Source organism: Gymnoscopelus braueri (genome assembly GCF_963280865.1).
Source record: "Gymnoscopelus braueri genome assembly, chromosome: 22".
Classification (NCBI taxonomy): domain Eukaryota; kingdom Metazoa; phylum Chordata; class Actinopteri; order Myctophiformes; family Myctophidae; genus Gymnoscopelus; species Gymnoscopelus braueri.
In genome coordinates this window covers 24,327,773-24,346,050 of record NC_137624.1, presented here as the reverse complement: position 1 = coordinate 24,346,050, position 18,278 = coordinate 24,327,773, and the positions used below count along the sequence as shown (strand labels likewise).

Genomic DNA, 18,278 nt, shown 5'->3' with positions numbered 1-18,278 from the left:
TATAATAAGCGGACATGGCAACGCTGGCAAATACACGCATGCGCTGCAAAGTATTGACCGGAATCAATTCCGCTTTGCAGGTTGCTGATCCGGTCTGGGTCTAGAGAGCGGATACGGAAATGGTACATGCATGCGTACATATATTTGTGCGCGCGCGCCCGTCTGCCACCACGCGTGTGTGAGTGTGTGCGCGGCTAGGCGCGCGCGCGCAAATCACCGGATACCCAGTAGGCGGGCTGTAGGTTTCTTTTTACTCCGAAACTGTCTGGAGCTTATTTTTAACTCTGTGGTCCGGAGTTGTGTTTCTAGAGGGTGAGTTCAGTTGTCCTGGTTCCGTAGCTGCTTGTGTTTGGGTCGAGCTCATGGTCCATCCAGTTGCATTCAAGAGGTCAAGGTTAGAACGAAGGCATGTTTATAATTTACAAATCATGACACTTTTTGATTGTTAGTAGTGATATGGCTACAGAGACTGTAACATAGCTGGTAATAATAAGCTGGTATTGGTGTTTTGTAGTTGAGTTTGGAGAAACCCAAAGAGCAAAAATGAAAACACGTCGTAGTCGTTGTTGTTACAGACATACAGACTGGTTACAGCCTTCACTTCCTGTGCTGTGACGACCGTGCGTGTCACCACTTGCAGGGTAAATACCGTACTTGTGTAGGGTAGGGTGGTGTGTTATTATAGTGATCACATATACTTCTTCTCTTGGGAAACTTGGTAAGTAGCTTAGGAGTGTTGTTAGTCAGCCTTTATAAACGTATGTACTGTCAATGTTAACTTAAAGAGGAGGCTATATATGCTATGGAGAAATCAAGGGCAAACAGACAGGATCAGCTCAAACAGTAATGTATCCAGGACTATGGTTGTAAGTGGTTATTATGCTGTCATTGACCAGTTAGTTTTCTGTTTTGTTTTTACTAAACATTTCATTTGGAACCAAAAAATGCTTATTTTGTGATAGCTTCTTTTGCTAAATGTAATCATTTATGTTCTACTAACTTACTAACTCTTTAGTTGTGATCTAGTCTAGTCCCCTACATGGACCTGCAGTTTCCAAGCTTTGTTCTGGGTTAGACTTTCATTTTAAAATTCTATTGTTGCTTTTCTGTCTGTTCTGTCTGTTGCTGTTTTCGTCTTGTATTTCAATGCTTGTCATTCTTCTGGATTCCTGCCACGTACATTAATATACTGTCATATGCTTGCCTTGAACCTATTTTGGCAAATACAAGAACGCTCGCCCCAAAACGCGCTCGCCCCGGGTCAAATCCGGCGACCTCGAAGCGGTCGTCACCAGGTATCCCTAAAGGTAACTTCAGTAAAACTATGCCTAAACCTAACCTTATTCTTAAATGTAACCTCAGTAAAACTATGCCAAAACCTAACCTTATTTGTAAACTTAACCTCAGTAAAACTGTAAAATGGTTCACATGCTTGTCTGTCATGAGCGTCATGGCGGAACTTCAACCTGGTTTTGGCAGTTTCTCCATTTACAACCCATACATCTACATAAATGTTCAGATTTCAAATATAAAGTGCATACCCCATGGCCACGGATGTTACAATTTACATCGGGCAGGTCTAAGTACCTGTATCTTCCGTATTATATATACGTATTGTTCAATAAAAAGCATTTAAATCCGATCGCCGGCCATTTTCTTGACATGACTGTCATGATAGGACAGTCATGTTTCAGGGCTAAGTAAAACTATGCCAAAACCTAACCTTATTCCTAAACTTCACCTAAGTAAAACTATACCCTAAACTTATTTCTAAACGTAACCTCAGTAAAACTATGCCTAACCCTAAGCTTATTCTTAAACGTAACCTCAGTAAAACTATACCTAAACCTTATTCCTAAACGTAACCTCAGTAAAACTGTGCCTAACCCTAAACGTATTCCTAAATTAACCTCAGTAAAACGAATACAAGAATAGAAGAAACACTGGAGGCAAGCGTTCCGCGTCAAAAATGGGGCGAGTGTGTTTTGGGGCGAGCGTTCCGGTTACCGTTTTGGCCACTATGAAGGCAGCACAGGAAAGGGCGACCATTCATGTTGCCCAGAATGCCCACAGCATAGGTTTCTAGGATACCATACCCTGCAGCCATTTATTTGTTTGCTCTGGTTTTCTAATGGTAACCCTATCAGGGTTACTATGTATGGACGTTTTTCTTGCCTTGCACTCAATTTATATAGTCACATGTTCTGTGAGACCTTGTTCACAGTAACTCTTTGTTTCACTTTCTTGACTTGCATAACTAGTGTATGTCATAAGACTTACCATGTGGTGTTATGTATTACACCAGTTCCACTTTATCTTGTGTCATAATTAAGTGTTTATCTTCAAAATAGATTATCTAAATGTAAAGCAAATACATTTCTTGTAATTTTCACAAAGCAAATAAACACATCTGGTATAGCTTTGTGGTGTTTACAGTCAGCCACTCTCTAGAGATTTCTGTTAGTTGACAGATTGTCCACCCATTTTTCCAAAGTGAATTCTCAGTACTCGAATAAATTCATCAGTCAAACTATAAATTTTTTATCTGATTGTGCTGATATCAGTAATAATAGGGATGCACAATATATTGGTCATCATATTGGTATCCATAATTACTTTAGTTATTGATGGGGTGAACCAATAGCTAGGTGTTCTACTTAGAATCTAAGTAACTGCTGTCTGCCTCTGGCAACTGAATTTCCCCTGCTGGAAAGGGTCTACAGTATATAGTATCAATATAGGGTCAATAAATGTCTATAGAGTATCTATAGCTGAGATACCGAAATTTTATAAATTGCAGTTCATTTAAATCCATCCCTTGGAAACGGAGTGTAGTGTTCAGTAGGATTAATAAATAATGAAGTGTTTTTTCTTTTTATTATTTTGTACCCTAAAAGTGCTCCTCGGAGGCAGGTCAGGTAGGTTATTGTGGGCCAGCAATGTTCGAAATCAGGATGGAATATGAAAAATCGGACAGGTCCGTCTTGATCACATGACTATAGAGATAATGTGTACCGATTTGCGTGATGTTTGGACAAAATCCGTAAGAGTAATATCAAAACATTTGTTTAGCAAAAATCTGCCTCCTGGTGGCGCTATAATAGGACAATGTGAAAAGGGTGGCATGTCTTCTTCGGCCTAGTAGGAATGTGCGTGCAAAGTTTCACGGCAATCGGACACTGCGTTTATGATTTGAGGTATTTTGTTCAAAATAAGCCAATCTTAGCCAATCAGGATGGATTATCAAACAATCAGACAGATCAGTGTTGATCACATGACTAAAGAGATGTGTACCGATTTGGTGTACAAAATCTGTAGGAGTAATATCAAGAAATGTCTTTAGCAAAAATCGGCACTATAAAAGGCAGATGTGAAAAATGCAGGGCAGAGGGTTTTCCTTGGACTCTAGGGAGTGTACGTGTAAAGTTTCACGCCGATCGGTCCAGTTATAGGTAATAATTCGAATTGGCCGGTTATAGTGCCACCATAAAGGCGATTTGAAAGGTGTAGAGTGGCATTTTTCTTCCTTGGCTTAGTGGCAATTTGCGTGCAAAGTTTCACGGCAATTGCACTCTGTGTTCATGATTTGAGGCATTTTGTTAAAAACGGACCACTCCTGCAAACTTTGGCAGCCAATATTAGCCAATCAGGATGGAATGTACAAAATCTGAAAGACCTGTTTGTTTTAATGACTATAGAGATACTGTGTAACGATTTGCGTGATGTTTGGACAAAATCAGTAGGAGTAATATACTTTTTTTTTGTTGCAAAAATCTGCCTCCTATTGGCGCTATAACTGGCCCATGTGACACATTTGGGGTAGAGGTTCTGCTATGGCATCCAGGGAGTGTGTGTGCACAGTTTCACATCAATCGGTGGTAAACCCTGCTGGTGAAAACTGTTATTGCAATATCCCTATCGGTATCCATATCGGTCGATATGACGATGGAAATGTAATATTGAAACGAAAGTACAGTAAGCTATGACCAGTATGTATTATCACTGAGGGGATACTCCTTACATCGCAGTAGAGTGTCTGCCTATCGGATATCTTTAAAGTGCTTAATTTGACCGGTTGTCTATACTTGTTACGAACGCGGAAGGAGGCGCGGCAAAGCCGCGCCTCCGACCAAGTGGAGCTTACTATGTAACCGTGCTCGGGTTGTGAGTGTGTGTGTCTGTGTGCAGCCGCGCTCTCATTGGCTCGCGCCCCCATGTGATTCACGTGCGTGCACTGCCTGTGTGCAGCCGCCAGAGTGCGCCAGAGTGCAGGAATTTAGACAATGCTCTGATTAAAATGCACAACAGCCTGCAAAACACACACACACACACACACACACACACACAATGTCAATGTCAATGTTCTCTCCCCATCACGGTGAAATAACACGGATTACAAGTCCGTAAATACACAATATTTTCGAGCTGCGTTCGCTTCCAGCGTTCGCACGTCTTACTTGTTGTCTATACTCTGGTATTATGCACTGCAGTAAGGCTGCAACTACTTTGCATCCCTAGTATGCAGAGATTACTATAGATTAGAAGATATGCTTGGGAAGGCGCACAATCACACATTCTGCAAACATGGCCTGCCCACTGCCCATCTACTTTGTGCTTCCCTCAGCATTGTTTGGGTGCTTGGCATGTTAAGGAGCTAAGGACATCAGTGTCAAGGAATCTGTGCTCGTGCCTCCTGCTAGTGGATTTTCAGGAACATGCAAAGACAGTTGATTAGATATCAAAGATATCATTATCAGTTTTATCAGTGATATTCGTTATTAAACTGCTTCATGTTTGATCATGGTCGGTTATCAAAGCCTTGTCTGTGAAAAAATATAGAAAAACACGTAAAACATTCAACATGTGCTACTGGTTCTGTTTATGTTGAAAGAATGGGCTGAGAGTTCAGTTCAATTTGTCTCCAGGGTCCAGGCCTCTACACACCAAGCCAACGTTGGGACTCAGGCCATTGAGCTGTCGTTGAGCATCTGTTGCCAATGATCATTGTATTTTCTGTGTTGTGTCCCAAGCTGTTGATGGTAGTCAGCCATTAGCGGTCTGATCAACCAACTCAGTATGTTGAATCGGCGACAGAGATTGTTGGGAATGGAGAGCTCTCTGTTTGGCTGTTCAGCCCAAGCAAAGCAGAGCATGAGAAGTGAATTTTTTTTGAAAAACAAACATTGAATATTAACATGACAGTGGCGTGAAAACAATTGGCAATTTTTTGTCTTTTGAATATCCTCATCCAAGCATTATTGAGAATAAATAAAACTGATAATGTCAAAGAACCACTTAATGCACACGGCAAGTTAACCAGGAGGTGTAGTTTGAGCCAATATGCAATTCAATAATACCAGTCTAACCTTGTACTGCATCCTATCTACTTGGCCACAGGTTTAAATTGATTGCTCGATAAGCTGTAATCGGAAATGATTCATACTTAGCTTTCCGTATGGCGTTGCTTAATTTCCTTATCTTTAATTACTAGCAGGACAAGGGTGAAAGAGTCAAATGTGTTGACAAGCTGTTCTGTTCTAAAAGTATAAACTCAAACTACCAATCCATTGTGGAACATAATCCAGTGTTAATCTTTCTTGGCATTATATTAAACACATTTCTGCTATCTAAACATAAAGTTAGTCAGTAATGATTTGGAAACCCCAACACCCATCTGGATTGCATCAGTTTTACTTTAAGTTTTTACTGTAACTTTATTCACATGCAGAATGCAGATACAGAACAGTGCTGTCAGTTGTAGTCTTTGTGGTGTATTCAAGAGCAACTATAAATGTGAGATGTCACCCGATGCAAAGTGATCTGATCAGCCATAGTTGCAGTACTTAACTACAAAGTCTTAGTAAGACAGCTTGGTCAGGGCATTACCCTGCCTTTACCTGCGGCCGTTTCACAAAATACAGAGCTGCAGCCCACAGTCATATGCAAACGGGAAGTCAACGTGGACTTCGGACTTGGACTGGAACTGTGGCAGTTTGAAGCACTTGCCATCTGTTCTGTAGAAAGGATGTCTAAACACCTGGGTCACTTCCCATGTATGCATCAGACAGCATAGCAGTGAATATGATGCTGGCGCCCTATCTACTATGAATCACCCCATTCAATGGAAAACAAATGTCCACATTCTATGGGGTGGAATTGTACAATTTCTACAACCCCGCTCACCCGGTTACACAAACAAGTAAGACGCACGAACGCGGGAAGCGAACGCAGCACACTGTAGTAGTGCACTCTGGCGCACTCTGGCGGCTGCACACAGGCAGTGCAGCTGCTATATTTCAGCCACACTGTAGTAGTGCACTCTGGCGGCTGCACACAGGCAGTGCAGGCAGTGCACACAGTGCACACAGACAGAGCCACACACAGACAGAGACACACACACACAAGCCGAGCACGGTTTCATAGTAAGCTCCACTTGCGCCTTTGGCGCGCCTCCTTCCGCTGCATTCGCAATGACTCCCAAAACCCTCATTTAATGGAATTGCATCCAAATGTCCCTATTCTATGGGGGGTACAATCTCTACAACCCGCTCGCATTATGTCCCCATTCTATGGGTTGGAATTGTAGCTCTACAACATCTCTACAACACCACTTGCATTGTGCCAAGGACCGCCCCTTACCTTCTTCTGATTGGTTAAAATGACGCAGAACTGTCTGCGACGGAGGCGCCACGTCTGAACTTGAAGTGGACTTTAGCCATGAGAGGCACCGGCGAGCGAGCTCAGGCGAGCAAGTCGCCGTGCCGAACGTTGGCGAAGTCCGCTTTAGCCGGCTTTAGCCGACTCAGCGCCGTTCGAGTTACGTCCCGATAGAGACAGAATCGTAAATCCATGTTTTGTCCGCAGACAGGTCACGTGACAGCATATGCCCCAATGGAGAATCCAATACCATTAATTGGGATTTTGGCAATAATTTGTGTAACCCCGGGTGAAAGAGGTGGCCGAGTGAACTGCCAATGGAGAAGCCTTACCATTAAATGGGGTTTTGGGAGTAATTTGTGTAACCTGGGTGAGCGGGGTTGTAGAGATTGTACAATTCCATCCCATAGAATGGGGACATTTAGATGTAATTCCTTTCCATTGAATGGGGTGATTCATAATCAGTAGGTGCCTGTATATCTCTGCTTTGCTCATTTTATTACAGGGAAGGGGGCAGGGGGTAACATGAAACTGGCATTTTATCTGGACTAGTAGTTAGGGCCTGGCCTTTCAGAGTGCGTGCCTTTTCGGAATGCTTGCCCAATTTTCATCATGTAAACTCTGATCTATGCATGTTAAAAAAAGAAAGCTAATTCCATTCGTCCACCATTTTGGTCCCAAACAAGACATCTCGAAAATGAGTGTGCTGTGCAGTGTGCAGTTTTTTATTATCTCAGGTACTTCTGTAAATATGTAGATAACTTGTCTGGCCTTCTGTTGCTCTCTTGTTTTGATCTCCTTCCCACTTGCCCCCCACCCCCTCTTCTCCCCCCCCCCCCCTCTTCTTTCTATGGAAACTAACGTTGCGATGGGAACGATGTACAAAAACGAATTTCACCCACTTTTTTACCTTGTAAACCTGTGATGTGACAATAAAACTGATTCTGATTCTGATTCTGATCTTCATGTTCCCTAAATGATGAACCCTACTGATTTTGGTGACCATATGGTCTTCCCTCTAGTGCCACCCAAAATTTCTAATTGCACACAAGAAAGATATCTCAAAATTGAATAAGTGAACTTCCATGAAACTGTCTTGAGTGCTTTCATAGTGCCACAGAGGATGAACCCTAACCATTTCAGTGACCCCTCACTTTACTTTAGCGCCTCCCTCATGCCAAAATGTCAACTAAATACAGAAATTGCGTTAACATGATAAAGTGACCGAACGTGAAACGGAGGTTTCACGTTCAAATTCAAGCATGCAGTCTGTTTATATTCAAAACAATGGTTTTGAGCCTTGTAGCTATCAAAAACACAATGCAGCTTTAACATTTGATGTGTAATTATGTGTTCACAGGATACAGCACCAAAGATTAATGGAGAGGAATGGCCCGTATCTCCTTAGATTGCACCGACTCCCTGCCAGGGATACCTCTCAGTGTGCTGTCGGTGCCTATGGAAAATAAATACAAATGTCAGCAGTGTCTCCAGGTCCTGAGAAAGCCCGTCCAGGCACGTTGTGGCCATCGCTTCTGTGTTCACTGCTTCAAACAGCTGACCAGGTACACTGAAGTTCCACACACCATCTCATGCAGAGCAAACATGGCCCCTTTTCCTAATGCTAAACTTTTGTAGGTAAAGTTGTAGTAAATCTTCTGGGGCATGCTCATACCCACCCAAAGCTTATAGAATAGCATCTTCCCGCATCCTACTAGTGGCCCGTTTATGGTGGTTGTTGTTTGCCTGATTGACTCTTCCTTCTGCTGATGTCTGAAGGATGTCGTCGCTTTCGGGCGGAAACTTTGTGTGTCCAAAACCGTTACTCTTCAGGAAATGGAAATAATCCAATGGATCCAATGTAGTTCCTATTTAGACAATAGCTCTTGTTAATACCTTTCATTTGTTAAATATTTCTAAAATCCGCAGACAGAAGTAACCACTTTCACAATTCTTTAAAAATAGCAGATCTACAAGCTCGCAGTGTGTCATGATGCAACACGTGAGCTTGGAGATTGCCTATTTTTTGCTATTTTTGAGAGACACTGCTGTACGACAAAGTAGGGAAATAATTTACGAAAAAACTGAAGTTGAAATATAAAGTTGAAATATGGAGATACAAGGTTTCTGACTGACAGCGAAGAATTGTGACGGCCAAGATATCAATCAACTAATGAAGCATCGCTCTTGGAGCCTATTGTCACAGTCCGTAACTAAAGCGGTTCCACCCATGCTGATTCATTCGAAAGACATTTCCCATCTTACTTAATCATTTGTGTAATCACTGATGTATTTGGACCGATATTTGGACCCCCTGTGTCTCCAGGCCAAAAAAGTGTCACTGCATAGAAATAGAAGGGAGCATTAATGATAGCATAATAGCCTGTTTGTTTCTGTCGTCAATTGAATTATTAGTATTAGTGTATGAAAATAGACAATCTACAAGCTCACATCACGTCACACCGTGTGTGACGTGATCGTACATCGATTAGTTCGATTTATTAACTGTTGCACCCTTTGTTAGTTTTGGACCAAAGCCATGTGAAGCATGTCGCCAGGAGGAGATATATGAGGAGCCTATCTCTATTCTAAACAGCAATGAGGTAAGTTCTGAACTTAGTTTTCTCGGTCGTATTCAACCCCATACCTGTACACCTACGTACACACACACACACACACACACACACACACACACACACACACACACACACACACACACACACACACACACACACACACACACACACACACACACACACACACACACACACACACACACACACACACACACACACACACACACACACACACACACACACACACACACACACACTCACACACACACTCTCTGTCTCACACACACACACACACACACACACACACACACACACACACACACACACACACACACACACACACACACACACAGATGTACACAATTGTGAAGGGCTCTATTGTAATTGTAGGAAAATTCAGGGGAAACCCACTTTGTCTGAAAAGCCAGTAGCATTACCTCACCACAACAATACGACCCCCTGTGCTTGTTCTGTGATATAAATGTGTTGTCTGTACTCTTTGTTCTCGTCTCCCCTAGGCTTTCTCAGACAACGCTGCAGGCCGAGAAATAGCCAGTCTGCCTGCCAGGTGTCTGAACGAGGGCTGTAATTGGACAGGCTCAATCAAAGACTATGAGGTACTGAGTTTGTTTTTGACAATTGTTCATACCAGTCCAGTTCTGCTTAATGCTTTCCAAACGACATTACATAAAGTATATTTTCTTTTATGTGGCGTTCAAGTTTAAAGTGGTATGATTCAAATTTCCCTCCATGAAAGTATTTGGGAAATGAGTTAGAATTTGTTCTCAAACTATAAACTAGTGCTGCTGAGCCAGAGACGGATACAAAAAGGAAGTGAAACTTGATATGTGGGCTGGAAAGTCCCCAGTATACCCAACCTTCATCACCACAGTTAATTTATCAACTCAGTGAACCAGAGCGGAAAAGTACAGAGAAAGAACTACATCAAAGGAGATAACTAGATTAACTAGATGGCTGATGAAATGTTAGTGTTATAAAATTTGACTAAACAACTATAATAATAAGAATAAGGAAACTGCTAAACGTATAGTTCCTGTTGACTTAGCTGGATGGTTCATAGGGGAATTTCTTCTGGCTGTTTGAATAAAAACAGGAACAGCCGGTTTGAGGAAGGAATGTGAACAACAATATACATTACAGAAGTGGGCTTTGTATATTTAGAGAAAATTCTAACTGAAAATCTTTTAAATATTCAGGTTCAGCAGGGCTTTTGTTAATAATCATTATTCAGAATGTAAAAAAGATTACATTTAATGCTGCGTGTGAAGTAACACTGACTGATTCAAAGGTGTGTTGAATAGGCGAAGTAAAAAATACAAAGTAGGTCAAACAGTATGCTAAAATAGATGTTTGCATGCTTGCAAATATGGTGCTGGCTATGTTACCATGTGGTTAAACCTTGCTCAATTTAATGTTAGTGTGAGTTCACATTGTGTGTGTGTGTGTGTGTGTGTGTGTGTGTGTGTGTGTGTGTGTGTGTGTGTGTGTGTGTGTGTGTGTGTGTGTGTGTGTGTGTGTGTGTGTGTGTGTGTGTGTGTGTGTGTGTGTGTGTGTGTGTGTGTGTGTGTGTGTGTGTGTGTGTGTGTGTGTGTGTGTGTAAAAAAGAAAGACAAAAATCTTGTTTTTGCCAAATGGGTTCCCAGATTGGTTTAGAGATAACACATCTAACTGTCAGAACGTGTCTGTCTCTCTCACTCTCACATACACACAGTTATGAACACTGCCAAGGTAACGCAATCTAACACACATGCTGTCTTGAGAGATAATCTCTGTCTTGAGAGATAATCTCTAAACTAACACTGCGTTACGCAATTAGTCATTGGAACATTTGAGGTTCTTACTTTGATGAGGGAAAACAGACTAAAACTGATGATTGATTTGGTTTGGGTAGGGGTTATTTTGGTAGATCATGAAAAGCATAGTTAATGTATTCTATATGTGGTTAATTAAGCATGCTCAGAAAGTGAGGGATAGTGAAAGAAAAAAGTGCTTGGAACTGACTACATCTTGGTCCCGCCCTGGCCTACTACTCTCCCTGTGTATACAAAACAGGGTTTCATCATGGGTGTACTTCAATATTACGTTTTATACAAGCCATTCAATGATCATTACAGTTCAGAAAGGTTCTTAAATTATGTTATTCTGTGATTTAAAAGACCCTATGGTGGTCTGGCATGTTTAGCCCATTGACTATGACTCATGGTACAGTATACTTGACATTACTGGCCACCATTTTCCAAAGCACGATACCGTAGTATATTTTTTATTTTTGAGGAGGCCATTGGTTTGTTGAATATCAACTTGCAGAGCCAGAGACTTGAAACGTGTGAAAGCTATGTTATTGTTGTGTTTATATTGTATTGTAAAGCATGGATTGATTTGAAAAGTCTAGTCCCTGGAGAAAATATTGTTTTATGAACTAAATTAAAATATCCATGACTTATTAACTGTACAGTAAGATTTTAGCAAGTTCCCTAACATTTTAATCACTCAAGAAAATGCAATCAAACACAAATTCTGTAGAATACATGGCCAAAGCTGTAAATAGACAATATTGATATTGGTATGGTCCTTTGTTTTCATTGTTTTGCTTCAAAGCATACATATGAACTCTTAGCATAACTTCTATCCTTTGCATTTGCAAAAGCTGTCTACACAGAAGACACTACATATTTGCCTGAGAAGGATGGAAAAGACATTAGATTTGATCAATCTGTCTCATTCATTTGTAGGCCCAACATGAAGGTCGCTGTGAGTATGAACAGGTGCAGTGTGAGGCATGCAAAAACTTTATCCTACGTTCTGAGAAGGAAAAACATAATGAAAGAGAATGTGAAGCAAGAACATTGAACTGCAAGTACTGCAAAGTGTCCTTCAACTTCAAAGAAATCAAGGTAAGAGATATGGCTTATCAAGTATAATCTAACTTTTTATTGTTTATTTTATTGTTTGTTTTATACTTTATTGTTTTATTTCCTTATTGTTATCCTGCTGCATTTTATCTGGTGTTTGTAAAGCATTTTTGTAACGGTTTTTCAAAAAGCACTTTGCAAATCAAGTGTATTATTCTTATTATAATATACTCCCACATGGTGTGCTGTTTCAGGCCCATGATGAGGTCTGTCAGAAGTTTCCCATGCAATGCAAAGACTGTGGGAAGAAGAAGATCCCAAGAGAAAAGGTCTTGTGCTCATAATAACAGTGACATTACTCTTAAAGGTTCCATATAAAATCATACAGTAATGTAGATTGCTGCGAATCTTATCTTTTTTGGCAGTGTTATATTGAGTAGGTTATAGCCAGTCTTTCATGAACAATTATAAACTGTGTTCTACTAATAGATGTGAAGCCTATTACTAGAACACAGTTTATAATTCCTTTCTGACAAAGAATCTAACTTTCACTTTCACTTTTGAAGTGATGCAGTTAAGTACCCTGGGGGATGCCCCTTTATTAATCTGTGTCCTGACCTTTTCGTTTTCCTTTCCATCTGCAGTTCGGTGATCACATCAGGTCTTGTGCCAAGTCAAAGAGTGCATGTCCTTTCAGTGAAGTTGGCTGTAAGGCTGTGGTAAGTATCTTTTGTGGTAGTAATATAGGTTGCTCTGAGTTTTAGATTTCTCTGAAATTCCGGAGCCAGTCTGATAGTCGGCGGGGCTGGGGGGGTGGGGGCGGGGGGTAGTGAGGAGAATACAATCTTATCATGTAAGTAATAGTAGAAGTTGATGAAAATGTCAAAGTATTTCTTTAGTCAGTTTTCCTTGTGGGTGTTTTTGTATAAGCCAGCCTACTTTCCACCCAAGCAACAAGTCAGAGGCTTAGAAATCCCCTCATCTATTTTCAGTAATGACACAGTATGAAGCTGACTGTTTAAGCATGCTTGTGTCCCCATGGCTAAATTGTATCGTATAGGGTTTAACTTTAGTCCTATTGTGACTAGACAGGAATTTGACAACAGCGAAAACACCCATGGGTGCGGCCAACAGGTTATCTTTGTGGTGTAGGTTATGTTTCAAAATAAATGATTGCTCCTCCCATGAGAAAAGGGCACCACCTAGTGTTAAAACGGGGTAAATGGTCAAAATGAACAAAATCATGTAGACGAGGAAGCTTCCGTTGTCTTTAGATTTCTGACTGACTATAAGTAATTCTCCATTAATTCTTTCATATGTCTTCCTTGGCCTCAGATTGAGAACGGTAAACACAGTGACCATGAGCAGAGCAGCACCATGGAGCACTTGCGGCTGCTGCTGCCCATGGTCTTGTCTGTGGCTCGAATCCGTGCAGAGGCCTCAGGCTCTGGGGAATGGCAGGAGGACTCTGGACTGGGCCTCTACAGGGCTCCTGAGGAAGGAGTCTCGATGGGGTCCGCAGCAGCTGCAGCCTCCGTACAGTCACTTGACTTGGAAAAAAAGGTGTGTCTCGTTGAATTTGAAGGACTTGAACGTGATAGTAGTATATTGTCACTGTCGGGGGGGGGGGAACCTTGTTTATCCAAAACCGTTTCTTTTCAGGAAATGGAAAAAGGAACGTCTGTTTCAACGGATTCAATATAGTTATTGTTTAGTCACAACTCTTGTTAATAATTTTCATTGGTTAAATATTTATAAACCCCAGAGGCAGACTTAAACCACTGTCAACCTGGCGTCCCCGTCCCTGTGTTGGGCATGTATTTTATAGACAAATATTTTTAAAACAAATTTTTGCACAACACTGTTATGTCAGTACACAATGCACAATTCTATTTATGGAAGAAAAACTAAAAGGTTCAAGGTTTCTGCCCGGCAACGACAATATGACATGAGACCTCATTCCTGTGTTTCACTTTTTGTTTGATGCTGCAAGGAGCTGCTGGCTACCTCAGTGTTGATAGATATTTACTTTATATTGGACATTGATAACACAGATCTCAATACATGGGAACAGCCCTAAATGGATTGTGTTCTATGCTGTGTCATGACAGGTGAGCGCGTTGGAGAACATCGTTTGTGTATTGAACCGGGAGGTTGAGCGGAGTTCAGTAACACTGGAGGCCTTCGCACATCAACACCGCTTAGACCAGGAGAAGATTGAGAATCTGGGCAATAAGGTGCGGCAGCTGGAGAGAACGTTGACCATGAGGGACCTGCAGCTGGCTGAGACCAACGAGCTACTGCGAGAACTCCAGTCCTGTACCTATGATGGGGTCTTTGTTTGGAAAATCACAGACTTCTCTCGCCGTAGACAGGATGCTGTGGCTGGAAGATCACCTGCCATGTTCTCACCAGGTAGCATGAACACAAGCATGTCATCTAACCTTGTGGTTTTAAAGGACTGCATTTCTCATTCCAACTGAAAGGCTGTTTGTGTTTTTGAATGGTAAAATGTGATCGGAATGCTTGATTTGCGTGTGGTTCCCCACGCCTAATGTCTTGTTTTGCTCCTCATAGTTTGGCATGTAGCTTATAGCAGTCTGTGCAGGTGCTAGCACATTATTCGGTAAAACTTCCAATGAATCCCATCTCTGTAATGCATTATAAATATACTTATAATGCATCATAATCAGAACTGTATGTATAATTATATACAAATGCATAAATACTTATAATGCTTTATTATAATAATCATAACACATTATACACAAGTATATGCATTGTAATCTGCTTATAAAACTGAAAATACAGTTATAAGTACTCATAAGTATTCATTTGTGACTTATAATCCTACTATAATGTATTATAACATTGATTATAATACACTATGAAAAGTATTATAACAGTATTTACAACTATGAGAATTATGTTGTGATTATGTCGTTTCCAATTTGGGGTTGATTATCTTGTTTTTCTCATTTCCAGCCTTCTATTCCAGTAAATATGGCTACAAAATGTGTCTGAGACTCTATTTGAATGGAGACGGGACAGGTCGAGGAACACACCTCTCACTCTTTTTCGTAGTGATGAGGGGCACATGTGATGCTCTTCTCAAGTGGCCATTCAGTCAGAAGGTACGCATTATGAATCCTCATTAGTCTTTCTTCCCTTTGACTCCATTCAATGAACCACCAAAACTGATCAGTGATAAGCTGCATGAAGCATCTTAGGTTAAGCTTTATTCTTAAAAATGTAATCATGTGAATCTCGGGAACCACATGGGAACGGCATGGCTCCAGTGTGGATCTCAAAAGTCATGTGGCCAGTCTGTGGCGTTAGTCATCTATGAATGACTCCATTATAAAACTAAAGTTAAATATTTCAAAAATGTATAAAATATGTGAATAAGAAATTGTGGAGGAACTTCAAATGTTAATAAAAAAAAAAGTTAATAGGTGTTGTGCAATTGGCCAATTGTCCTCATTTCAAAGCTCTCACTGACTCCCTCTATGTTGTTTCTCTCCAGGTAACTCTGATGCTCCTTGATCAGAACAACAGGGAGCATATTATAGATGCCTTTCGCCCTGATGTCAGCTCCACCTCCTTCCAACAGCCAATCAGTGAGATGAACATAGCCAGTGGCTGTCCATTGTTCTGCCCACTACCTAAATTGGCTGGCAAGAGCTCCTATCTCAGAGAGGATACCATTTTCATTAAGGCCATCGTAGACCTTACAGGCTTATAGTGTGGAACTATAGTGTGAATACTTGCGGAAAATAATTACACAAATAATAAGTACTATATTATATATATTATGTTATATGAATTATATATTATATATATTATATTGATGTTATGTATTATATAATAGTTATATAATAGTTATATAATAGCGGCCATTATCAAACGACAAGAACTATTATGTTCCGGGTTTTATCCCAGCTCCACTAGATGTGTTGATGGCGCTAAGTTCAGATCTATATCTATTTATATATAAATATATATATATAAAATTAATGTATAGGTGTATATTGATACTATAATGTATACACAGTTACACACTATATGTATGGCATATCATTAAATGTCACAATTAGACAAATCATTCTTAAGTAATTGAGTCAGTATGCCTTTCACAATCAATGTGCAATGGGATGATTAGTGAACCTGATTGGATGCTTACAGAGTGACCTTGCAATTCTTTGGTTTTACATTTTGGGACATAAATAATCCACATCTGTTCCTGAACTAGTCTGCAGATATATAACATAGAATCATTCTATGAAAATGTGTGCACCTGATAATCCCCTTTAGCACCAAAAGGCATTTTCAGTTTCTTAAGTAATCAATCCCACTCCTTAAAAAAAGTTAAAATATGGAGATTAGAGGTTTCTGCCCAACAGCAGGAATACGTTAAAGGTAGGGTAAGTGATTTGCAATTATTCAAATAATTGCGAAATGGGTCTATGTTCTGATAGTGCTCGTTACTATAGAGTGTCCTGTCCATATAAGGAGTCTCCATGTCTCTCCAGCTCTTTATAAAACAGAAAATGCATGTTCGTTTCAGTTTCATTTCCAATTTTATCCAATCAGGATAGAGAACTCAATCAGGATATAGATTAAACAAGTGATTGGAAATTGGAAGTGATGACACTAAGGAATGAGCAGGAAAAATTTGAACTGGAACACTATAAAAATTAAGCTTAAAAATGGGTACTTTCTCCTGATTGGCTGAGATTTTGACACCTACCAGAAAATGTATTTTCTGTTTATTAAAGAGCTGGAGAGACGGGGAGACTCCTGTTACTGAAAAAAACACTCTATAGCAATGATTACTATCAGAATATAGTGCTTTAACCTTTTAACAAAATACTTTTTGTTTTAACCCAAAAATATCACTTACCCTACCTTTAAGTCACACAAGGCTATATTTCATTTATTGTGAGGTACTAGTTGAGGATTAGTTATGTCCAGTGTGTGTGTGTGTGTGTGTGTGTGTGTGTGTGTGTGTGTGTGTGTGTGTGTGTGTGTGTGTGTGTGTGTGTGTGTGTGTGTGTGTGTGTGTGTGTGTGTGTGTATCTGTATATGCATACGTATATAAAAACACATTTATTTTAATCAAATACATATCTAATATACTTATATATTATTACATACCTATTATACATAAGATATGTATTCACACATTATTGCTATAAAACAATTATCAATGGCCTGACAGTGATCATATAGATCTTCTCTAGAGGGATTTGATAAATATACGTGGATAGGCGCAAGGTAAGCATAGTGAACACCAGTGGACATTGAAGGAGGTGTGGATAGTGTCAGTTATTCACCTAATAATAAACATATTCTTTGATTGTAGATGGAATTTATATTTCATTAAACGCTTAATACTTATTTACCTACTGTATGTGACATGCTATAGTAATGACATACTCTTGCCTGTGCTGTGAAAACGTATTTGCCCTTTCCCGATTTCCTCTAATAATGCATAATTTTGACACAAATTTTTCTTATCTGAGAGAGCGAGAATGGCAGTGAGTTACTTTTATTTAATGTACAACGGTATTGAACACACATTTACCCTGCATGAAAAAGTAATAGCCACCTTACATTAAGTAACTGGTTTTACCAACTTTGGCTGCAAAGACATGCTTCCTGTAGTTCATGATGAGTCTTTCACTGTTTCAAATTTATAAAAATCAGAAAAGGGCAAATACTGCATACCACTGTAACTGATTTAATCTGTTAATTTACAAAGGTTTTATAGCTAAATAAATTAAATATAAATGCCTGTTGGTGCCAACATTATTGTGCTAACATTTCTACATAACCACACTTCTTTCAGGGTGGAAGATTATTCGTAAATAATCTGTGTTCAACGTTATGTTGTTAAGGAGCGTTATAGGGTAGTGTCGTGTCTCTTGTATAATTTAACCTGAATTTCTACAATACTTAATTAAAAGAACCCAAACAAAGCAAATTAGATTTCTTTTCCTTTTTTAATTCAGTTAACTCAAACCTGGCAAAATGAAGTGCACTGACAAGTAGAGAAAAAAAAACATGATTTTACAACTCCTTTCAATACACACAATGATGCTATAAGACCTGCTGAATAGTAGACTTAAAGGTGTCGATTACAAATGAAGACAAGATGCAGTATAATAGG

General features: G+C 40.0%; 1 protein-coding gene across 5 annotated transcripts; it reads left to right on the top strand.

Annotated features, from left to right (window-relative positions):
• The first annotated feature begins 218 nt into the window (after positions 1-218).
• On the top strand, positions 219-17,167 carry traf2b (Tnf receptor-associated factor 2b). 5 transcript variants are annotated; one of them, XM_080418757.1, is made up of 11 exons: positions 219-312; positions 8,018-8,222; positions 9,182-9,260; positions 9,752-9,850; positions 11,987-12,148; positions 12,361-12,435; positions 12,751-12,825; positions 13,442-13,669; positions 14,218-14,521; positions 15,092-15,240; positions 15,633-17,167. In XM_080418757.1, exons 2-11 carry the CDS (start codon positions 8,047-8,049, stop codon positions 15,849-15,851), a joined length of 1,566 nt encoding a protein of 521 aa, XP_080274883.1. In that variant the 5' UTR covers positions 219-312; positions 8,018-8,046; the 3' UTR covers positions 15,852-17,167. The 5 variants fall into 5 exon arrangements, with proteins under 5 accessions (XP_080274883.1, XP_080274882.1, XP_080274884.1 ...); XM_080418756.1 differs by having other exon boundaries at positions 276-394; XM_080418758.1 differs by having other exon boundaries at positions 290-406.
• The last annotated feature ends 1,111 nt before the right edge of the window (positions 17,168-18,278 follow it).